This window comes from Typopeltis vanoorti, chromosome 7 (genome assembly GCF_054136105.1).
Source record: "Typopeltis vanoorti isolate ZY-2024b chromosome 7, IOZ_Tvanoo_1.0, whole genome shotgun sequence".
Classification (NCBI taxonomy): Eukaryota; Metazoa; Arthropoda; class Arachnida; order Uropygi; family Thelyphonidae; genus Typopeltis; species Typopeltis vanoorti.
Genome location: NC_143555.1, coordinates 91,467,993 through 91,494,143, shown reverse-complemented (window position 1 = coordinate 91,494,143; position 26,151 = coordinate 91,467,993). Strand labels below are relative to the sequence as shown.

The 26,151-nt window shown below is 37.0% G+C and overlaps 1 protein-coding gene across 2 annotated transcripts in view; it reads right to left on the bottom strand.

Annotated features, from left to right (window-relative positions):
• Window positions 1-5,279: 5,279 nt before the first annotated feature.
• LOC150104859 (uncharacterized) overlaps window positions 5,280-26,151 on the bottom strand; it is an 83,057-nt gene continuing 62,185 nt past the window's right edge. Inside the window, exons 4-5 of one of the 2 annotated variants that reach the window (XM_090396015.1) lie at window positions 21,059-21,182; window positions 5,280-5,729 (exon numbers count right to left, since the gene is read on the bottom strand). In XM_090396015.1, coding sequence (XP_090252141.1) covers window positions 21,166-21,182 — 17 coding nt within the window. In that variant the 3' untranslated portion in view covers window positions 5,280-5,729; window positions 21,059-21,165. The remainder of the gene's footprint in view (window positions 5,730-21,058; window positions 21,183-26,151) is intronic. The other variant, XM_090396016.1, reaches the window with a different exon arrangement.

Sequence of the window (26,151 nt, the reverse complement as noted above, 5' to 3'; positions counted from 1 at the left end):
TCATTCTCTATAAATGAAATAATCCATAATGTTCCTATTTTGTGATTCATGGAAATATTCTCTTCACCTATTTTATTTTTTATTTATTTGTTAACATGTTTTTCACATTACAATTCATTGTAGTTGGTGGATTGAGTGGTGGAGACAGAGAGCTGCAGAGTAGGTACCCTCCCTCGATGAGTCTTTGGACCCCTTTGAGGTGTTACGTAATAATAATAATAATGTTTTTATGTCCTTCTCTGCATATATAAAGCACAGGCTTATATCCCTTTAATTAGCTTAACTGCATTATATGCTTGTTTAAGATCACATAGTTGAAGCAACACATGGGACTCTAGTGTTAGAATTAATCAGACCATCTCAGACAGTGATAATAGAAGATATCATCCAATTTGAGAAGTGTGATCATATGGTTTTTATTATTACCCACGACCCCATGGAGTCAAAGACTCATCTAGGAGGTCCTTTTATCAAACACATTTATCAAACAATTATCGTGCTTTAAACACACTCAAATTCTCTGCAGACACCACACTCTCAGGCAAGGCATTCCAATCATTCACAACTTTGCATGAAAAACCCTGCTTCCCACTCCCCTATCCACACCCTCTTTATACAGTTTCCAGGGATGACCTCTGGTTCTCCCCTGATCTCCCACTATTTTCTGTAGAACCTCTCCAGCATTGATCCTATAACGACCCCTTAATAACTTGTAGGTCTCTATCATATCTCCTCTCTTCTTCCTGTCCACCAGACTTTGCAAGTTGCATCTTCTCAATCTTTCCTCATACTCGACATTCCAGAGGCTAGAAACTACCTTAGTCAGTCAGCTCTGGACTCTTTCCAACATCTCATCCTTCTGAAAACCAGGTGACCAAATATGGGCACAATAGTCCATGTGTGACCTAATCAAAGCCTTATACAATAGAACAAGAATCTCCCCACTTCTAAACCACTGCCTCAAAACCACTGGCACTGTTTCCCTCTTGCATCTCTACTTTGTATATCATCAATAGCACTTCCCCTCCCTTTTTACCCCTTCTATCCTCACGAAACACATAGTATCCTTCCATCTCTATTCCTGTCAGGATGTCATCATCGTCATCTACCATGTCTTACTTATTCCAACAATTTTTGGGTGAACAGACTCAATTAGTGCAACCATTTCATCTGCCTTGTTTCTTACACTTCTAGTATTTGTATATAAACACAACAGCTCATTCCTGGATCTACAGCTAGTTCCACTGATAACACTCAACGATGTGATCTCACCATGCTTGACTGGGGCCATTTCCCTTTCTGCTTATTCATTTTAGAACCTCTTCAATTCCAACTCTTTCCTCTTGATCCCAGGTCATCCCATTCCTTTCCTGTCTACACATGCTCTCACATCCTCTTGGAGCATCCACCTTTCTCACGCTGTGTACCTCTGTCCACCCTGAGCCTCCCCGTTTCCCTGTTCATCTTGCACACCCATTCTCTCATTTTCCATACTCATGCCACTTACTTCCTCATTCATAACCACCTCTTCAATCTCTCCTGTCATACTCTCCTGCTCTTCTACATCACTTCCCACTTGATCTGATTTATTCTCTATCCTCGCTTCTCTACCTTCCAGCAACAGTCTCTCCAAGTAACTTCCACCATAACCACTCAAATGCAGTCCATCACTCCCCATACAGTTCACTTTGTCCTTCAAACTCATTCCACACATTAACAAATTGTACTCCCCCATCTCCTCACACATTTCAGCCAACCTATCATTCATGATCTTTGCAAAAATCAGGTGGGGGGGGGGATGCTTGGGATGCGGCAGGTACAAACTTCACAGAACAAGAAAGATGTGTGAAAATTACAGAGTAGTGGACTATGATAAGTTAAGGATTGTGACTGATCATGTGAAGTGGCTTAATCAGTTGAAGTGTGTAGGGGGGGGAGTGAAATCAGCAATGTCTGGGACTTGGCAATTACTTATTACTTATGGCAGTGTCAGATTGTATTTCTAAGGTTAGGAGGATAAATAAAGTAGGGTGGTGAAATAGATGAATCCTGGAATTATGCAGGACTTCTAAGAAAGAGGATGTTATGAAGAAGATATGGTACAAAAAAAAAAGCAGCACTGAGCTTTGACCCCCCCCTTCAATACACAAGATATGCTGTTCGATTATACATATACATTAATAGAACAGCACATGTAGAGTCTACGCCATTACATTTAGCTGTAGCAATGGTGTTGACATTGGAAGAAAGGATGTTTATTGTTGAGCATTATTTTCATTCATATGGAGTTGGTAAAGCAAATGATCCAAGCCTATGACATGTTTGTGAGCAGTTTGTTTGTCATTTCCTTAAGCATACCCCAAGCAAAAGCGTCATCATTGCCTTAATCGAGAGGTTCCAATATACTGGGAGCTGTGGTCTCCCCAAATGCCGCAATGTAAAGGGATTTGGGGAGACCACAAACTGTTAACACAAATGAGAATCACAGCCATGTGCTGGAGCAAGTGTTACAATCTCTGAAATGCAGTCAATGCCAAACAGTGGTAAAACCTGAGATACCAACATTGTCACTACAGAGAATCTTGAAAGAGCTGGGTGCCTTTTCATATGTCATTCAGGTGAGTCAGTGTTTAACAGCAATAAATTATACTGCACAGTGGGAATACTGTGCATGAGTGCATGAATACTGGCCAATGTCTATGAAGATCCTTTCCTTCATAACATCTGGTTCTTGGACAAAGTGCATTTCCATCTAAGCAGTCATGTAAATAGATGAACCTACAGGTTTCATGGTTTCTTGAGACCTGAATTTGTCCAAGAGAAACCTCTTCACAGCGTGAAGATCAACGCATAGTATGCGGTTTTTGGCCATGGCATAATTGGGCCATTCCTCATTGAAGAAGGCGGTGTAACTGTAACCTTGAATAGTGAATGCTACATCGAATGCATCCAATGCAGATCTTGTTCACCCAAGATCTGCATTGGATGCATTATACAAAAAACATTCCATTTCATGCACAGGTATTCCAACAGGACAGAGCAACATGTCACACATCACATGGTTCTAGAACATTTATTTATCAGAACACTTCCCTGGGAGACTCATTTCGATGTTCACAGAATTCCCATACCCTTCATGTACTCCTGATCTCACATCGCTTGCTGCCTTCATTTGGGGTATGTTGAAGGAATGGATATTCCACCATGACATACATTCAAACATTGATGAAGTAAGGGATAAAATTACAATATATGTCCAGCAGATGTCCCAATCCTTGTTTTCTTTGTATGCACTACGAAACCTGTCTTGAAAGACAAGGTGCCAATTTCGAGCATATAATCTACCATTGTGGATGGTACATATCATTAGGTATAAACATATATTTTTTTGTTAATAAACTTGTTTACTGCATAATACATATCATTATAGTCATTCGGTACTGGTTTTTTTTGTACCATACTGTTTATACAGTATGTGAATAGGGTACCCCTCAGAAGATATAGTGCAAATGCATAATGATATTTCACTAATGGATTATGTGTATGGATGGCTAAGAGTAGAATTGAATAGCAATAGGAAGACAAACAGAGGACTGAGAATTCAAGAATGGGAAGTGTTAGAATATTAAGTAACTTTGATGTTAATAAGGCTTTGGTACTGAATGTGATATCACCATGTATATTACGGAAATGTGTGAAAGAGCTGGCAGTGCCCTTGACTTGGTTGTTCCAGAACAGTGGAAAGAAGTAAAAATAGTGCCACTGCATAAGGGAGAATCCAAGTAGTGTCAAACTACAGGCCACTGTGTATATATATCAATATATACACAGTGGCCCGTATCTCCACCTTATCTACACCTTATCAAGTGTAGATAAGGTGGAGATAGAGTTAGAATACAAAAACATAGATTGATGAGAATGGAAACTATTTGAAAGAGCAGCATGGGTTAGTTAAGGGAAGATCATGCTTTGGTAGGTTGGTTACACTTTATAATAGGGTGACTAACATACTGAACAGAGAAGATGCTCATACAGTGATTTATCTAGGTTTTGTGAAAGCATTTTATTATTATTATTATTACCCCAAGACCTCATGGAGTCAAAGACTCATCTGGGAGGTCCTTTTATCACACACACAGCTCATCATACCGTGTCTTAAACACACTCAAACTCCTTACTCCTTGCAGACACCACATTCTCAGGCAAGGCATTCCAATCATTTACAACTCTACACGAAAAAAGCCTGCCTCTCACTCCCCTACTCACACCCTCTTTATACAGTTTCCAGGGATGACTTCTGGTTCTCCCCTGATCTCCCGGTCCTCACACTGCTGGCAACCACCCAGGTAATCACCTCATGGTCACTCTCACCAATTGGTGGATGATTTGACAATTTATATGGAATAAGAGAGAAATTAGCCAAAACATCAAGCTAGCAGTATACAAGACAGAGTTGATTAGAAATAAAACACTTGATCAAAGATTAGAGATAGCAGATATGACAGTTCTGAGAAAAATTAGGAGAATGAACAGATGGCATAAATGGCAGGATCATGTTAAATATGAAGATATTAGAAAGTAACTTGAAACTGTTACCATTCAAGAATGTGTGAGTAAAGCTAATTTAAGATAGTATGCTCACTTATTGGAAAGAAAAGGTTAGAAAAAGAGATATTTGTTTGATGCTAAGATGGCAGGAAAAAGATCCAGAGGAGGATCAGGATCCAGGTGGACTGATTCAGTCAGAACTGTGTTAGAAGACCACAATATTAGACATGACAATATTGAAGTGCTAACAAGTAACAGACTAATTCAGAAGAATATTGTTGATAGGAGATTGGTAATAATGTAAACTTGATCATGTCAGAGGTAGTACTGTCATATTATCCTGTGCATTCCTTGATAGTGCATAATAGGAAATTGATGACGATGATGATGATACCATTGATTAGATAGAGAAACAATTTCAGATGATGACTTAAACTTCGTTAATGAAATTCATGAAAAATCTCTATTTTCATTAAATACAGGGTGGATAAATGTAACAGATATAAGATGTGACAGAAATTGTATATTAATCCTTGTAATAACCACCTTATCTACAAAACGTTATTGTGTAAGCCAATGATAAATCTTGGCACACTACATTATACAGTGTTTTACATATTACTACATGCACCATTTTCATTTAAAAAAAATGGAGATTCAGTATTATAATTTTTGACCTTAAAAATAAATTAACATCTGGACTTCATATGAAGTCCAGATGTTATATATATATCTGTCTTTCAAATTTTGTTTATAGATCATATTCTAAAAAATGTTCCTGCTAATTCTTCTAAAGGATGAATACAATATTCTTATTTTTATTTTCATCATTTTAAACATCATAATGTTCTAAAGTAATCAAATAACTGTTTTTTTATTCTTTACATAGATCTTCTGATTTACTTTTTTCATCTGTAATTAATCAAAAAAAGTTTCTTTCTTTTTAGGTGTTGTCTTTAGTTTTAAGTTCATCTCCTTTTGCAAGTTCCTATTTTGGTGAATAATAAAGGAACATTTTCCATATAAGTTTCCTCTTAAATCTATCCTTTTTCTGGAGATTTTATTTCTGTTACTTCAAGTTCAATATTTAAATGCTGTGTACAGTTTAGCACGTTTACATGTAGCTACATCAACTTCTATTTCATGAGGAGTAAGATTAGTTGCTGATGTATTTGAAAACACTGTAGGAAAAGAAGAAAAAACATAAAAATAAAAGGCACAGTTATTGATTTAATAATTAACTTTTTTTAAAAAAATGTAAATTTTTATTTTTGTAAAAAAAAAAAGGTCAATTTTCATTACTGTAGATCTGAAGAGTTATATGACATTATTATTATTATTACTTCACCTCATGACTTCCTCATGTCACGTGTATCATGATCATTATTTTTAGTCAAAATCGATATGGGTCTGATCAAGTGTAACAACATTTTTGACCTACTTTTGACCTCATCTTGTGGAACAGAGTAATCGTTTTGATGCCTAACAGCAGTGCCGTAATGAGGGCGTGGCAAAAGAGGCACCCACCATGGATGCAACTAGGTTTTGGGTGCAAAATGTATAACATTTTTGTCATTTTGGGGTTGGGGGGTGCAAGTTAGACACTTGCCATAGGCGCTTCATACCCTCGTTACATCACTGCCTAACAGTAATCCACATCTTATGTTTGTAGATTGTGTGAAATCACAAGAAAATCTGCTATCTGTATCAAAGTCTGTATTAAAAAGACTCCATAAATTTCCTACTATTACAGAAGGAAAATGAACCTGGATATCTTTCAAAAGGTGGAGAAAACAAACACAATTTACAGACATAATGCACTCATCTCATAATCATAAGTGCTTGGCATAATCTTAACATCCAACTTTTCTCTGGTATTTGATGCATGATAAAACCACTCAATGGATTATATTTGTGAAGTCTTTCTTTCAATTTATTCAAAGCTACTGCATTTGCCATACACTTCAGTAATTTAATCCACTAACTTATTACTCTCCTTGCAAAAAAAATATAAATAAATAAATAAATAATAATAAAATAAATAAATCTACTCATTACTCCCTAATCTATTACAATTTGATTAACTTTCAAGAATGATTCTTTGTTCTCCCCCACCCAACTTTCAACCACCACACTCTCCATTTATTCTATTTGATTAACACCTTTTATTATTATTATTATTATTATTATTATTATTATTGTACAGATACCTACATGGAGTCCAAAACACTCAACGCAAGAGACCCAAACTAGACACACAATCTATCATACCTCTCCTTGAACCCATTAACAGACAAAGCACTAACAACTGACTCTGGCAACCAATTCCAATCATTCGCAACTCTCCAAGTGAAAAATCTAGTCTTCATACCCCTACTAACCACATATTTATTCAACTTCCAGGGATGACCTCTTGTTCTGTTCTTCTCTAGCCAAGTGCTGAAACATTTCCCCTTCTATTAATCTGATAAAATCCTTTAAGTAACTTAAAGGTTGCTATCATATACCCTCTTTTATGCCTATCAACAACTTCTGCAGACCATACACACTAAATCAATCTTTATGGGGAACATTCCACAGGCTGCTCACCATCTTGGTAAGCGGCTTCCTCATTCCCAAGATACTAGGAAACCTTACCTCAGAACAGTAATCCATATGTGGACATATCAAGGCCTTATAAAGTGGAATAATAACTTCCTTATCTCTAGTTTTAGCATGTTCTTCAATAGCCAAGAAATCTTATGAGCTATCCTAGCAACCTTAGTAATATGTCCTCTAAACTTCAACTCTCTATCTAAAACCATCTCTAAATCCTAACTTCATCTATTTCCTAGAGCACAGTTCCATCAATGTGGTATACAGCTTATAATATACTTATCCCAAAATGCATAACTTTACCTTTCTCCATATGTTAATATGGAGAAATGTAAAGTTACATTACATAGTGACAGCCTATTTAAATCATTTTACAAGCTCTTCACATTGCCTTGATTCACTATTGCACTACCTAATTTTGCATTATCAGCAAACAACTGAATATTTTCTTTCAGATTATTTCCTATATTATTTATGCACAAATTAAATAGCAATGGTTCTAGCAATGAACCTTGTGTCACACTGCTGGTCACCAGCTTTCACTTAATACTGCTTCTCCATATACCAAATTCTGAAATCTGTTCAGCTACTACCCTCTTATCCACATAACTAGTGCCATGTCCATCCCCATTTGTTCTAATTTGAGTAACAGAGTTCCATGTGGTATTCTGTCAAATGTGTTTGCGAAATCCAGCAGAATCATCATGTAGCCATTTCCTTTATCCAACTCAGCTGTCACTCTATTATGAAAAGTTAGTAAATTACTAACCATTACCATCCTTTCACAAAGCCATGCCACCCCTCATAGAATATTGTAAAATCTTGTACAGAAGAATTTTAGAATAAAATTTCTTCTATACCGATTTTACTTGGGAACTAAAAATTAATTTAATATACTTGTAATTTGATTAATACTTAATTTAATTTTGGTGTAATAAACCTGAAAAAAATGTTAGAATAAATTGTAATAAGAAAATTGTACAGACAAAGAATTAACTCAGATGGGATTAAAATGTAAGACCTGAGGTTATCGCAACTCATGAAGGTCAACCAAGTACGGGGTTTCCTGACTTAACTCGACGACCGCCGAGTGGCTGAGAAGAGCCCTTCAAGAAAATCCAGGTGATTCAATTTGTAAGAGTTCCAAGGTCGGGAGAGCAGAATAAAAGGAAGACAAATTGAAGGAAAAGGGGCTTTCAGTGTAAGCCTTTTTGAGGCTTGCTGTTCCGGTTTTCTGTTCCTGCTCTAGCTGCGAGGAGTTTCCTGTGTGTCCTGCCATTCCAAGGACGGGGATCCATGTCCCACCAGCTGAAGCCCAACGATGATAGGAGGTTGGTAATGGCAGTGACGGTCCACTCCAGAGTTCCCACCGCAAAGTTCCTCGACGATCTCTGTGTGTGATGTATCATTGATGTTGTAAAAGGTGCCCATGTGTGAATTTTACCAGAAAGTAGAAGAAGGTGTCAATGATCTCTAGGATCTTGTGTAATGAACTGGATGACAAAGTGACAAGTAAGACTTTTGTATAGGACTTTCCTAGATGTGAAATTAATGGCAAAGATTGCTGAAATTTTTGTTTGTTAGCATAAAGAACAGTAGTAAAGATGGAAAGCGATTTGTTAAAATAATTGTGAAGTAATTTGCAGAGTTATGAGGAATTAGATATGTTATATATTGAAGAGGGAATTGTATGTGAAAGATTTAGTTAAGCCTAATATTATATATAGTCTGAGTTAAATTAATGTAAAGCGTGTACAAGTCTGCTTCTGTTTCTGAATTATATGTGAGAGTATTTAATGCATTAGTCATTGAGCTTAGTGAGAAATTATAATTAATCTAGTGGAGAACCAGACACGTGAATTTATATTATTTCCATATCATTTTATTGAGTGAATTTGAGTTGGATTATTTTAGTATGTGCAGTGTTACTCTTTATATGTACTTTGATTTAGCATGAGTAAATTGTTTTGTTTGTCAAATAACTTGACTGATTCTGCCTGACCAATGCACTTCTCATAAAAAGATAGAACCTGTGTGACCTTAAGAGTAAAAGTAGCCACGACTGACGAATAGTAGATTTAAGCGTTGCTTGACTTAGAGGTAAATATTAGAGATATTTCCGTTTTGCACTGGGTGCTTTCTTGCATGTATTGGAAAGATATACAATTCCTCTATGCGATCTCTGATGGTGCAGTTGTAAATACAAATAAATTTTCAGAGATCAGTGTGAGAAAAAGCCAGCTATTTAGACAAAGGAATTGGTTCCAGCCAGAGGCAATTCCAAAATTCTAAAATACATACACGTGAAGTAGCATAGTCACAACCTTAAGAGCGGGGGGGGGGGGGGGAATTCCTTGCAAGGTCTTGGACAAAATAGTCAAGAGAAAAATACAGGACTGGATAGATGAAAATAGGACACTGTATGGGGAACAGCATGGTTTTGTGAAGGGTAGATTATGCCTCAGTAACTTGCTCATATTCTATAACACAGTGATGGCTGAACTGGATAAGGGTAACAGGTTTACAGTGATTTTAATGGACCTTGCTAAAGCCTTTGATAAGATACCACATGGAATTCTAATCAGTAAACTACAGCATATGGGAGATGGATATAGGGTTGGTGAGATGGATAGGAGGGTGGTTGATGGAGAGATATCAGAGAGTGGTTTATTCAGGAGTAGAGTCCAAAAGACGGCCTGTGACTAGTGGTGTGCTGCAGGGTTCTGTTCTTGGACCACTACTTTTCAATTTGTTCATTAACGATATAGGAAAAGGACTGAGAGGAAGTGTTTGTTTGTTTGCTGATGATACAAAGTTGGGTAGAGCAATTGTGAGTGCACAGGATGTCAAAATTTTGCAAGATGATTTGGATAGTTTGGAGGACTGGGCTAAGAAGAATGGATGTCAATTTAATGTGGCAAAGTGTAAGGTTATGCATTTTGGGGTGAAAAGATTAGCAGCAGTATATCACATTGGTGGAACCGTACTCCAGGAGATTGACGAGGCCAGGGATTTGGGAGTGTTGGTGGATAGGGAGTTGAACTTTAGGGGGCACATTGCAAAAGTGGCTAAATCAGCTCATCAAATCACTTGGTTGCTGAAAAATACTTTAACAAGCAGAGACAAACAGGTTATTGTTCCTCTGTATCGAGCCTTGAGCCCAGATTTGGGTGCCAGGGTTTCTTCTTGATGGGGAGGAGGTGGAGAGGATCCAGAGACGAGTGACCAAGATGATAGCAGGTCTATGGAATGAACCTTATGAGAACAGGTTGAAGATCTGTGGGTTGCAGAAATTGGTTGTTAGGCAGAAAAGGGGAGATATGATTGTGACATTCAAATTACTGAAGGGGTTTCTATAAGATAATTCAGAAGATATTTTTGAGAATAGGACTGGTGGTGGGAGGACTAGGGGCCATACATGAAAGCTGGGCAAGAGTGTGGTTAGCAAGGGTGTTAGAGCTAGGTTTTTTACTTGGAGAGTGGTGAATGAGTGGAATAAGCTGCCAGAGTCTGTTGTCATGACTGTGAATGAGTTCAAGGCGAGGTATGATAGATACTGTGTGAATGTAGAATAGTTGTTCTTGACATGATGTTAGGGCCTCCCTCGATGAGTCTAAGGACTCCTTGGAGTTGCCCGTAATAATAATAATTATATTGATAGACTGAAAGGATTAAAGGAAATAGACTAATTCAAGCGACGAGATTACAACTTGGCGTTATGACAACTAAAATAAAGTAAAATAAGTGAAAGGTAAAATAGTGAAATATAGATATTTCGAATAGAATCAAATAAAATAAATAAAATAAAAACATTAATTTTTACAATTTCTTATCTACTCATTCTTGTCTCTTTTTGACCAATTTTTTTCCAGTACTTTAACTACCACGCCTGAGATACTGATTGGTTTATAATAGAACCACGCTTATGCAAGGGAATCACTTTACCCTTTCATAGATCACTGCCTTGGAACTGTAACAGAGCTGACACCTAAATTAAAGAGCCTAGTCAGAGGGATTGCGAGTTCCCTTGCACATTCCCACAAAACACAAGCTGATATTATTATTATTATTATAGGCAACTCCAAGGAGCCCTTAGAGACTCATCAAGGGAGGCCCTAAACAGCATGTCAAGAATTATCCAACATTGCGCAATATCTATTATACTTTGCTTTGAACTCATTTACAGTCATGGCACCCACAACAGACTCTGGTAACCTACTCCACTCATTCACTACTCTGCAACTCTGCAAGCAAAAACCTAGTCCTAACACCCTTGCTAACTAACTCGCGCTCAGTTTCCATGGATGGCCTCCTAGTGCTCCTACCACCAGACCTGTTCTGAAAAATTTCCTCTGAATTAATCTTGTAAAAACCTTTTGGTAATTTGTACGACTCATCATATCACCCCTTTTCTGAATATCAACCAGTTTCTGTAACCCACAAATCTTCAACCTATTCTCGTAAGGCTCATTCCACAGATCTGCTACCATCTTGGTCACTTGCCTCTAGATACTCTCCAACTCCTCATCACCATGAAACCCTGCTACCAAGATCACAACACAGTAGTCAATATGGGGTTGTATCAAGGTCCCATCTTTAGGTGACCAGTGGTGCACTCCAGGGATCAGTCCTGGAGCAGAAGAGCGATACGGAACAAGGAGAACAATGCCAGACTGGTTGGCCAAGTGGTTAGTGTATCCACTCTCCAGCCAAAAGGCTGTAGGTTTGAATCCCACTATGGGCATGGATGTTTGTGATTGTATGTGAAAATGCTAGTGGTGGTGATGGGTGGCAGTAGATAGCACTGGTGTAGATGATGAAAGTAGATGCAGTTTGTTGTAGTTTGTGGACTGAGTGGTGGAGATGGAGAGTTGTGGAGTTGGTGTCCTCCCTCGATGAGTCTTTGGACTCCCTGGAGATGTCATGTAATAATAATAGTAATAATAATAATAATAATAATAATAATCTGCTTGTCTCTACTCCTCAAAGTATTTTTCAGTAACCAAGTGATCTGATTAGCTGCTTTAACCACTTTTGCTATGTGCTTCCCCCCCTAAACTTTCACTCCCTATCCACTAACACGCCCAAGTCTCTGACTTCGTCAGTTTCCTGGAGTGCAGTTCCACCAATGTGATATACTGCTGCTAATCTTTTCATCCCAAAATGCATAACCTTACATATTGCCACATTAAATTGACATCCATTCTCCTTAGCCCAGTCCTCCAATCTATCCAAATCATCCTGCAAAATTCTGACATCATCTGCATTCACTATTGCCCTACCCAACTTTGCATCATCAGCAAACAAATGAACTGTTCCTCTTAGATCCTTTCCTATATCGTTAATGAACAAATTAAACAGCAGCGATCCAAGAACAGAACCCTGCAGCACACCACTAGTCATAGGCTGTATTTTGGACTCTAGTCCTGAGTAAACTACTCTCTAGTATCTCTCCATCAACCACCCACCTATCCATCTCATGAACCCTATATCCATTCCCATATATTGCAGTTTACGGATTAGACTTCCATGTGGTATTCTGTCAAAGACCTTAGCCAGGTCCAGCAGTATCACTGTAAACCCATTATCCCTATCCAGTTCAGCCATCACTGTGTTATAAAACTTGAGAAGGTTACTGAGGCATGATCTATCCTTCACAAAACCATGCTGTCACCCTTACAGTATCTCATTTTCATCACTCCATTCCTGTATTTTACTCTTGACTACTTTCTCCAAGACCTTGACAACGACTCCTGATATGCTGATCGGTCGGTAATTTGCAACAGCTGTCTTGGATCCTCTTTTATGCAGTGGAACTATTTTCCCCTCTTTCCACCCCTTTGGGACTAAACCAGACCCGAGACTCAGATTGAACAATATGGTCAAAGGCACTGACAATTCTTTATCCACTTCATGTAAGACCCGTGCTGGTATTCCATCCAATCCCGCAGATATATTCACATTAAGGTTTTGTAATAGACTATTCACCTCCACTTCATTCACCACAATTCCTGTATAAAGTAATGGTTCCTTCATTTCTTCAATGTCACCACCGGGATGATATACTCTTGCAAAGTGCTCACTCAGTAATTCCACGATATCAACTGATTCAGTGACCTCCCTACCATCGGCATTCCTTAAAATTATTCTGCCGTATACAGTTTTTCTCTTACTTGCAGCATATCGGAAAAACTGTTTGGGATTCTCTTTAGCTTGCATGGCTAATTTCCTTTCATAATCTCCTTTTGCTTTTCTTACCACACTCGTCACCCTTCTGGCCTGCGCTTTATACCGTTCGTGAGCCTGCAGGTCACCGTTCTCCTTAAATTCCCTCCACAGTTGTTTCTTTTTTTGCAGTTCAAGCTTAATAGTGTTATTCATCCATTTAACCCCTACTTGATTTACTATTTGGACTCTAGGTATAGAGTCAGCCATTATTAATTCCCTCCACAGTTGTTTCTTTTTTTGCAGTTTTACATGCCAAGGCTCTGAACCAAGCAATCTCCTAAGCTTTTCATACTTACCAGCACGGTAATTCCACATGTACCCTGTTTTAATCGAAAATGTCACATATTTAGCCACTTCCCAGGTCAGGACCTTATGATCACTTTCACCAATTGGTGGCAACATGGTCATATTCATTACAGTCAAGTTCTCAGATGCTATTACTAGGTCAAGCACTCTCGAACCCTCCTAGTATTTTCCATTATATGCTGTCTCAGATAGCTATCCCTTAATAACTGCATAAAATCCAATTACTTCCTCTCATGCGTCCTCTCCTCCCTCCAATCAATGCTACCATAGTTGAAATCCCCCATAATAATTACCCTCCTTCCACTCATTGCATCAATTTTTTATGCATACTATCACCTGGTCTATAGCAGCACCCAACTGTATATTTTGTTCTGCTAGTCTCAATCTCACACCCAAATAGCCTCAAATAAGCTCATTTCATTATCCTGCAATTTAATTTCTATTCTCCTTGGCTGCAGTTCATCAGCTATCATCAATAACACTCCTTCCCCCATTTTATTCTCTCTCTGTCCCTCCTGAACACACTATACCCTTCACATTCTATCCTGCTAACTATATCATCTTCTGTCAGCCATGTTTCACTAATGCCAATAACCAAGGCCATAAATTCTTCCTTCTTGTTCCTAATACTCCTGGCATTAGTATACATGAAATGCAGAGGTCCATTTGTCCCACCCCTATCTTGATGCGTTATACTAACTATCCCATTCTGATCTCTTGTCCTTCGTACTAGCTCAGGCACATTATATACATTCTTACACTCAACTGCCTCACCGATGCCTGCATATCCTCTCCCCTCCCCACTTAATGGTTCTAGTTTCCCTGATTTTGCACATCCACTTTCACTTCATTCAGCAACACTTTTTCCAGTCTCCGCACACCAAATCCATTCAGATGCAAGCCATCCATCTTGTACAAATCCTTTCGCCCATCAAATTCACTCAACATGTCCATAAACTCCACACCACATCTTCTGCATAACCTGCGCATAGAGTCATTTGCAATTATGGCCCTCCTAAACTCTTCTCTGTCATACTGCCGCAACAGACTCACTATCCTAACTCTCTCACTCTTTTCATTTGCTACCTCTAATAATTCCTTTAAGTCCTCTCTCATAGCAATTTTATCTCCTTTCAAATCATTTGTTCCTGCCACGACTATCATTTCTTTCACCCTCTGCTTTTGCACTCTAATACTCTCACATACATCTTTAATTTTCGCACCCAGTAAGTACGATTTCGTCAAACTCTCAACTATTACAATCACATCTTTAACTGCCCCCCCCCCCCCCCCCCTTGACACGATAATCAGGTCTAACGCACTTTAACCTCAGGGTTCCTTCTGTCACATGCTGCTTGAGGAAGTTGTCTCGCAACATCACATTTGGCTTCATTTTTCTCAAGATTTCACTGCTACCCAATCAAAGGTTGGATAATTAAAGTCACCTGTGACTTTTATTTATTACCATTTATAACCAAACAGGCTGATTTGGTGATGCATTTTGTTGTCACCAGTCAGTAACCGATTCACTAGGACTGTAACAACACCTCTACCACAAATTTGGTCTTGTTAGACTCTAACTCACACCAGATAACTTCCAATTCACTGCTACACTGGAATTTGTTACTGATATTGCAATCATAGCTTCTGGACTCAAATCGTCTGATATTATTAGGAGCACATCCTGCCTCTCCTATCTTGTCTATCCTTCCTAAAAAATATTATACCCTTTATTAGACACATGTATTCTCAAGAATAAAGAATAATAATTTTACTATTGAAAATATTTCAGCCATAAATTAACAGGCCATCATCAACGCATTAGCATAATCACAAGGAGAAGCCGAACAAGGAATGTTAACCCAATTTACTGATCTGAGCCATGTGCTAGAATGTCAGCATATGGGTGGATACAAAATAAAATTAGACTGCAATTACAGCTAAACTACAATAAAATAATTTTGAAGTAAAAAAAAATAAAAATATTTTGACAAATTAAATGATTGAATGACACAGCAATATGTAAAAGAGGGGGAGGGGGAGAGAGAAATGAAAGTGACATATGTATGCTGTTGCTTGCCATTTATGAGGATGAGACAGTTCCAGATCTAGCCACTGTATAGTCATTATTATTATTATTATTATTATTATTATTTGATCTCCTATGGAGTCAAAGACTCATTATTTCAATTTAAGTTTAGGTGGTGTGAATTGCTTAAATAACTGCTCAAACATAAACTGCATGATAAAAAAGGTAAATATTGGACTAGATGATATTGTGACCAGTGTCCACTTCATGCTGAACAAGGTCAGATTTTTCAGGTTTATTGTTGCTGATATAAGATTTTGTTCTTGTAGCTGTCTTATGACCGAACATCTTGTTTGTCCAAAGCACGAGTGGGGCACTCACGCTGAACCTGGTAAACACTAAGAGAGCAAGGGAGCTGTTTATCATTTTGTGGATGGTAATCAGGAGGAGATTTTGTTGATAGGGAAGAATATAGGGACTAAATTTCCCAGAAATAATACCTAAAATGTATCTTTTCAGGATCTTTTCAATTGCCTCTGAGATGCCTGTGATGTACAGGATAGGGACTAGCCACACACACAAGTTCAGAACTCTTAAGGTTAGACTTGAGTAGTTATTTAAAGAGAGAGTGTTGAAGCCCTTTGGAGTCCAAATCTTAAATCAGGATGAGTGTCTATCCACTGCCCAGATTTGGAAGAGTCTCATCTTCTTAAATGGCAAGTAATATTTTTTTTGGTTAATATAATGGAGTGTCATTCAGTCATTTACTTTATCTAAATTTTGTTATTTTAGGTATTTCAAAATTATTTCAATTTTAGTTTTCACTGACGCTGCATTTGATTTTGTAACCACAAGGAATATAACATTCTGGCACATGACTCAACTTTGTAAATAGGATTGACATCCTTTGTTCTAGCTTCACCTTGTAATCATGCTGATGCACTGATAATGGCCCATCAATTTCTGGATAAATATCTGCAATAATAAAAACTATTATTTTTTATTCTTGTGAATATGTGTATCTAATAATCACTACTATGCCATTAAAAACTATACCCTTTTCACTCAATACCAGTCGGCATCTGCTTCTGAGAGCCAGGTCTCATTAATGCCTACAATCCGAGGCAATTACAATGTTGACCAAGGTAAAAAACTCGATTCCTTTTTTCCTGATACTTCTCTTGGCATTTGTATACAGACATAATAGATTACCTCCAGGCTGTTTTGTATACTCATCTCTGTAGTCAGCATGACCCAGTTAGATAACTTGCAGATCTATATTCATATCTAATGCTTCACTTATGCAGACATCCTTGCATATAATAAGTGGAATGTAAATGAAAAAATAAAAATGGGAAGTGTGGAAAGTTTGAATCATTGTGAAGTTTTTGGAGATAGTCTTAGTTGGGAGGATGAATGGTGAGCAAGAGTGGTTAGCTTGCAGAGAGAGAGAGAGAGAGAGGTGTGTACTGAAAGAAGAGATTAAGCGAACAGAAGAGATGAATGCAAAGCGAATCAGAGTAGGAGTGAGAGAGTTATGAGAGGAGAGATACAAGAGGAGAGAATAGAAACAGTAGAAGAGAGGGGAAATGAGAAAAAGGTGAGAGAGTGCTGCTGGAACCAGGGATGGAGAGATGACATGACAGCAGATAAGTAGGGGAACAAAGAAAGAAAGTATTAGAGGAGGGAGAGAGAGAGAGAGAGAGAGAGAGAGTGAGGGATGAGGTGAGCAAGGAAGGAACAGAGTGGTAAGGAGTGTGATATATGGAGACTCAATGATCTGTGGTGTGCAAAATAGAATGTCTAAGAAGTGTTTGCCCTGGATGAATGATAGAAAGTGTGGCTATGGCAGGTGAAAGGGTAGATGAGATAATTGTGATGGTGGGCATAAATGACTTGTGAGGAAGTGTTCGGATGGCAAGAGATCTGAGGTTCGTGCTTGAGGTTGTACAGAAGAAAACTCAGAGAGGGAAGATAGCATGTGCATTGCCAAGGTATGATAATGAAGAGCTGAGGAGAAAAGCATTAATAATGAATAGTACGATAGCCTGATAGCCAGATATGTGTCAAAAGACACATATTGGAGTGCATTTGACAGAAAGGAACTGTATGCGAGAGATGGCTTGCATTTGAATGAGGAAGGACATAGGCATCTGGAGAGAATGCTGTTCTCTGAATGAGTTAGTGTGTCAATGCAGGGAAACTAGAATTATCAGGGCAGATGGTAGCAGGGGTGGCCTCTTGTGGGAATAGATGCTTGGGAAGAAGGGGGAATACATTAGTTTATGTGCAATTCACAATAAACATAATCTGGAGAGAATAATGATAGGTATAGAAACAGTGACATTTTTATTCTTTATACTAAGACCAGGAGTATTCAGAATAAGGGAGATGAACTGGAGGGCTCATAGCATCAGCCTGTCCAAAGATTATTGGAATCTCTGACAAGACATGGCTGACGGAAGATGATATACTAAGAGGAATAGGAGTACCAGGTTACGGCATTTTTCGACAGGACAGGAAGGGAAAACATGGTAGTGGAGTACTGCTTATGATGACTTGTGTCCTCTCAAAGTGGAGGATTTGGAGGACAATGGCACTAATGGTTTTGAACTCATATAGTGTGAGATAAGGTGGGCAAGACAAGATATTTAGTAGGGTATTGCTACAAGAGCATAGAGGATGAGGAGCAGGAGATGTTCAGGCAGCTGAGTTGGGCAAGTGCAAGAAGAATGATTGTTATGGCAGATTTTAACTATAGCAGTATAAATTGGGAAGAGGAAACTGCATGTAGTAATAAGGAAACAGAATTTCTAGAATTCTTGAGGGACAAATGTCTTAGGCAACATGTAGTAGAAGGAAAACGAGGTTTAAGAGTTTTAGATTAGGTCATAGCATCAGAAGATCTAATAATAACTGAAATGGTATCTCTGCCCGCACTTGGAGAGAGTAACCATGTTGTTTTGACTTGGAAGATAAACAGACATACAGGAGTATGTCTGTTTAGAAAATAATAGTCTTAGATATCAACTTGGGACAGTTCCACGGAGGGAGGAATTGGAACACAAGATATCATTAGTGTCTGGGAAATTGTGAAGGAATATTTATTAGAAGCAATAGTAAGCCGTATACCAAGAGTGAAGAAGAGGGCACAATTTAGTGTAAAGTAGATAACATTAAAATTATGGAAGAGATATAAGGAGAGATGTGGGGAGTAGATGCATGAAAAATATAAGACTCAGACCAGGAGAGTGACTAGTATGGTAAGGAAGGTAAAACTGGAATATGAGAAGAGCCCTGAGATCCAAAGAAAATCCTAAGGAATTTTTTTAGCTATGTGACCAGTAGGAGGAAAAATGATTGTGGCATTATTGGATAAAAATCTGAATACAGTGACTGATGCAAAGGACATAGCGGAGTTATTCAATGAACACACTTTATTGGGTAATTCATCCTGGAGAAGCAGGTTTTAATACAGGAGGTGATAGAGTAGGTTCAAGGTTTTAGAATTTCATGAGGAGAGTGTCTTTCAAATACTGAGTACTCTGCATGTCAATAAAGCAGTGGGACTGGATGGAATTTTGCCACGAGTTTTGAGAGAATGTGTTGAAGAATTGACAGCTCCATTTACCTGGCTTTTAAATATAAGTCTGGCCAAGGGAAAGGTACCCAAGGAGTGGAAGGAGAATAAGATAGTGCCATTGCATAAGGGGTGGTAGCAGAGTGGAAGTGTCAAATAATAGACCAGTTTGTGTTTCATCAGTAGTTGTTAAGATCTTGGAGAAGTTAGTGAGGGACCATATACAGCATTGGGCAGATGAGGGTAATGTTATCTGTGAGAGTTAACATGGATTTGTTAAAGGGTGCTCTTGCTTTAGTAATATGATTGCCTTTTATAACAGTGACAAGAATGTATGATGAGCGGAAAGGCATATTCTGCCATTTTTGGGGAGATTTTACAAAGGCATTTGACAAGGTAGCACATAATAAGATGATATTTTAAGTTGCAACGCATGAGTTTAGATGTCAGGTTAATGAACTGGATTTGGAATTGGCTATCTGATAGGTAACCAAGAGTTGGGTATGAGAGAACAATATCAAGCAGGCAGAAGTTACAAGTGGAGTCCCACAGAGCTCAGTACTGGGACCTGATATAAAGGTTAAACAGTGACATTGTCAGTGGATTGAAGGGGGGGGGGAATAGTTGTTTGCAGATGTGAAGCTCAGAAGGGTTATTAGTAATAATGCAGATGTGGCAGCCCTGCAAGACAATTTGAAACGAATGGGGTTGTCCATTTAATACAGCAAAATGTAAAGTCTTCATGTTTGGGATACATCGATGGGAAGTTGCATACTCTGTTGGAGGAAGTAGGGGAAGCAAGGGATCTGGGGGATGATGATTGATAGAAAACTGAAATTCAGAGAACATATTGCAAAAGTGATGAAGGTAACCAAGAGGACTGCTGTAATACTGAGAAGGATGCTGACCTGAAGAGATAAAAGAGTTGTCATTCCATTGTATAAAGTCCTGATCAGCCCACACTTAGACTATTGTTCTCAAATTTGTCCCAGGATTTGAAGGGGATAAATTAACTGTGGAAAGGGTGCAGAGGCAGATAACAAAGATAGTATCATGACTGTACAATGTTAATTATGAAGACAGGCTGAGGGAATATGGACTGCAGAGTTTGGTAGATAGAAGAAGGAGAAGTGATATGATTGAGACTTAAAACTGTTGAGAAGTAGTTGCAGGGTTGATGTTGAAGCAAAAGAACTGAAGAGTTCTTTTGCTTGGTGGAATAGTGGAAGGAGCAAGGACAAGGGCCATCCCTGGAAGTTACAAAAGGAAGCTGTGAACAAGAGGGTGAGGAGTGGTTTCTTTGCATTGAAAGTGGCTGAACCATGGAATGCATTGCCACTTATAATTAGTGATAGTCATGAGCCAGCCATATCTGATTGGTGGAGACTGAACTTTCCACTCAATCTTCAAAAGCTAGACAGGGTTAAAAGGCTTTGCCTACTCCCTATAAGAGAATAAAATGCATTAGATGATTATTTATATAATAGTCTCAAAGACCCTTATAATTCACAAAATTCTAGCAGAAAGACTTCCAGATTTGGGGTGCTTGACTGTACTAATATACTATATTTAGAAATAATAAATTTCAAAATAGGCAAAATAATCAGATTTAAGAAAAAAAAGTCGTGATCTGAAAGTATAGATAAAGGAAATTAATAAAATATGATTGTTTCAACACTATAAATTCATATATCATATAAATAATGTGTTCATGTAAAAGAAAATATAATTTTTTTAAAAGAAGTTCTTATTATATAAATAAACAAAAATACCTGTCCGTCAAATTCCAAAGAATCTTGTTTATCTTGCTGTTGTTTCTCCTTCTTATCTTCATCTCATATCCATCCCTTTCCTCCCAACATCCACAAAAATAATCAAATTATTTAGTGCACATATCTAAACAAAAAAAAGAAGATATAAATCATTAAATATACTTGTTATTATTATTATTATTATTATTATTATTATTATTATTATTATTATTATTATCTGAGACCTCTAAGGGAGTCAAGGACTCATTGAGGGAGGCTATAAATCACCCAAACCAGCTGTCATACCTTCCCTTAAATTCACTGACACCAGATGCATTCACTACCACTAAAGAAAAACTAATCCACTCACTCATTGCTCTCTGAGAGAAAAACCTAGCTCTTACCCCTTTCTTGACTGTGAACAAACTTAACTTCCATGGATGCACCTGTGTTCTCTTACTACCTAACAAGAAGTGAAAAGTTTCATCAGATGCCATCCTATAATACCCATTCAAAAGTTAATAGACCTCTATCATATTATCCCACTTTCTCCTGTCAACTAGAATCTGTAATCCACATACTCACAATCTGTCTTCATAAACTAAATCCCATAATCCAGATATAATCTTTGTAACTCTTTTTTGCATGCTTTCCACAGCTGCTTTATCCCCTTGGAACCCAGGAAACTAAATCTGCATGCAATAATTCAGGTGTGGTCTTATCAAAGCCTTATAAAGAGCAAAATGATTTCCTTATCCTTACATGTCAAAGTTCGCTTCAACATCACAATTATCTTCTGAGTTGTATTTGCAACTTTTCCTATGTGACCTTTGAAATTCAAATTCCTATCCACCAATATGCCAAGATCCCTTGCATCCTCAGCTTCTTGTAGCATAATCATGCTAATATAATATGCCTCTGGAACTCTAATCATGGCAAAGTGCATAATTTTACACTTACTAATATTAAACTAATAGCAATTTTCATTTGCCCAAATTTCCAGCCTATTCAAATCATTTTGTAAGTGCTGAATATCAGTAGCATCTCTGATTGCCCTGACTCTCTTCGCATCATCAGCAAACAATTGCACATCTGATGTCATTAATGTATAGACTGAACAATAATGGCGCCCAAGGACTGAACCCCGAGGCATGCCCCTGGTCACTTTAAATCTCACTGATTTACACCCACTGCATACCATTTTTTGATATCTATCTATCTGTCAACCATCCCCTGATCCAAGTCAAGAGTTTATATTCCAATCCCATTTTCTCCAGTTTATGCAACAGCCTTTTCATGTGATATCCTATCAAATGTCTTACAAAAATCCAATACTATCATCAGAGCCGGCACTAGGGTCTTTGCCGCCCGCATGCAATTTCTATCTAAGCGCCCCTGTAACGATCCGGGCGTGTGTGGTTCTTTTATGATAATAAAAATTTAAATTATTTGAAATTTCTTAAATAAATTTTGACAGAGCAGCCACACGTTGGTTCGCTAAATGTAACGAATCGGGGGTGTTGATTAGGCAGGATAATCGTTAAAAACCCGAATATTCAAAAAATTCTCAAAGGTTAAAGCAAATTTTGATAAAGCCACTTCACTTTAATTGTTGAATATAATGATACAGGGATTATAGCCTTCTCACCGACCCGAATCGCTAACAAAATTGAAGTGAATTTTAATTAAAGTTAAAATATATTTGAATTAAGTTTAAAAAATTCTTCATTTTACAAGTTACTAAAATTTTTACAAGTTACTTGTAAAAAATTTTTAATAATTTTTATAAGTGGAACTATCTTTTAGGAAAATAAAAGAAACTCAAGATAGATGAGAAAATAAGAAAAGAATTCGGAAATAATTAGAACATTTAATATAAGTATTCAAAAAATCACATCTTTACAGAATAACAGAAAATAAATTAAATTACATAAATATGCTTGAAATTTTTTTAATTAAAATTTTAGGGTTTTTGATTTCATATTCACAAAATTAGAAATAATGGTCTTAACATCTAATTCCGCACATATATCATTTTCAATAGCTATTAACACCAAACTAACAAGCCTTGATTGTGACATACATGTTCTTAAGTAGGTTTTAATCAATTTCAATTTGGAAAAGGAACATTCACTGCTCGCTACACTAACAGGTAAGGTTAATAGTATTCTTAAAGCAATTGAAAAGTTAGGGAAAGATAAATTATTGGACATAGTAAAATTAAGATTATCAAAAGGGTTTTGAATATTTAAATTATCCTTCCGAAAAATATCTTGGAAAGCACATAACTCATCATATAGTTCTATTGCATTTACGTCTTTATTGTCGCCGTGCTTCAAGAGAATCTCTAAATCGTCACAATTTTTTCATAAAACTTCGTTATTAATTTGTAGTAATCTATACAAGAAATTGAAATTATCATATTATGATTTTAGTTGTTCAAAACGTTCTATTAACGAACACATTGCAATGTCTAGAAGTGTATAAAACACATTCACTCTAAATTTATCTTCTGGCGATTGTGGCATTTCGTCACATAGTCAAATTGTCTTGTCTTCTTCCATAGTCGAACTTCTGTACCAGTTTTAAATTCTTGTTCTCCATCCACCTCTTCACTCAGTTCTTTTGCCGTTTTTAGAACTTCTTTAAAATTTGTATCTGATCAATACTCTTGTAAGAATATTTTAAAGTTTTCGATAGATCCTAAAGCAAGTGGTTCATATTTTTGTCTTGAAGCATTCTACTTACAGGGTTTATTCTGTTAAGTTAATCATGCCAAGTTATAAGAGAGCAAATAAATTTGTAGTCCTTCATTTTAGCACATAATGTTTGTGCTTTGTGCTGAGTTTCTTTATTAAGATTTTCATTATTTAAAATTTCAAAAAGTGCATCGTAAATTTCTTGTAACTGATATCTTAGAGAGCGGATTGCATTAATTTTACTTTCCCATCACGTTTCTGATGGCTCTTTCAATGTTAAATGTTTTACGAACTTTAAAAGGATTGCCCAACGTTTGTAAGAGAATGAAAAAAATTGTATATTTCTTGAATAATTGCAAATAAACTAATTGTATCTGCATTCAATTTGGCTGCATCATTAATGATTAAATTTAGAGTATGAGCAGCACACCACTTAAAATGCTCAAGGATTTTTGTTCAAAAGCAAATTTTGGAGCCCATATTTTTTCCCTTTCATATTATTACTATTATTATTATTACTGTTCCTGGAAACTCAAAAGAGTCGACAGACTCATCGAGGGAGGCCCTAACATCATGTCAAGAACAACTATTCAACATTCACACAGTATCTATCGTACCTTGCCTTGAACTCATTCACGGTTGTAGCACCCACAACAGACTCTGGAAGCTTATTCCACTCATTCACCACTCTCCGAGTAAAAAACCTAGCTCTAACACCCTTGTCAACCACACTCTTGCCCAGCTTCCATGCATGGCCCCTAGTCCTCCCACCACCAGTCATATTTTCAAAAATATCTTCTGGATCAATCTTATAAAATCCTTCAGTAATTTGAATGTCTCAATCATATCACCCCTCCTTCGCTTATCGTCCAATGATATATCTGCAAAACCTAAAACGTTTTCCCTGATCTTGACAATTCCATTGTCACAGGAAACAAAGCGAATATTAATGGTCATTTGTTCTGTTTTACTTGCATCAGGTGTGCAGTCTATAATTATGGAATAATATTTAGATTTTTGAATTGATAATAAAATTGTATTCCTGATTGCGTTACTTAAAGTTTCCGATATTTCATTTTGACTGTCTTTACTCAAATAGTGTACTCTATTATTTCGTTGTAGGGCCCTTTCAACATGATTTTCCATAACGGGATCAGTTTGACTAATTTTAGACTAATTCGCAAACAGTTTGACTAATTTAAAAAAATTGCCATTATTCCTTTCATATAATTTATTAGATAATCTGCGAAAAGCTAATTTTGGCTACCAAGGAATTTTATAATTTCAATCAAGCATTCTAAAACACACGTCCAATGTTTCTTTTCCATTTTATAGATGCTTTGAGTCTGACAATCAATAATAGTTTTGTTTTTTAAATTTTTATCAAGTTCCTTCCATTTTAAGAAATTTTTCATGTGAGTTAAACTAGTCTCATTGATTCAGTAGGTGCAAAAAGTTTGCAACAAAATTAAAAAACAGAATTTAAAGTTTCAGAATAAATGAGCCATGTTCTTGGCACGAACTCTCCGTTTTCCATTTTTCTATTATAATACGTGTCACCAAATTTACGACCATATGCATCTCTGGGATATATTATATTTTTCTTTTGAACAGGCCCCATTTCAATTAAAATAACTCATAATTTTTCATCAATATTTCCCCATTCACCTGGATCTTCTAAATTTACAGAAATTAACAATGTGTTAGTTTTGTGGTCAACTACAACTAACTCTTCTCCTAACTGTTTTTCACTTAAATCATGAGTCTTGTTATCTTGTTCAATAGTTGCAATAGTACTTTCATGCAAACTGGATGATATGCACGGTTCTTCAACTCGGATTTCTGATGTATTGAGTTGGTTACAATCTGCATCAGAATATTTTAATATTTTAGCAAATTTATTAAGAGCCCCAATTTGTGTCTTAATATCTGTTTCTTTTGCAGCATGATGTGCACCGGATAACGATTTTGTGCACTGGATAACTTTTTAAAATTTTTGATTTTATTTCTATTTTATACCCACAAGAAATTATTACACAACACGACATAGAGACGAAAAAATAGTAGCCTAATGAGATGCGTACCATATCACTGGTTAACTAGCAACAAATGTTTTTGTATGAAAATTCGTTTCTGCGCATAAAAACCGTTCACCATTTCACTTTAGATAGACTGCAGTAGACGCAACATTCTGCAGGCAAGCATTTAGTCCTCTCGCTGCAAAACTGTAAACAGCCAGCTGATCAAAGAGGCGGCAATATATAATTTTTTTAAAAATTTTTATTCGGTGTATTCGGCCTTATTTATTTTAATATTGATCATTCTAAGAATTTTTTTGTTTTTATGATAAAAATTTTGTTTCTTAAAAATGAACTTATGAACCGTGCCGCGGCGGCGATGCCCCCTTCGTAGCGG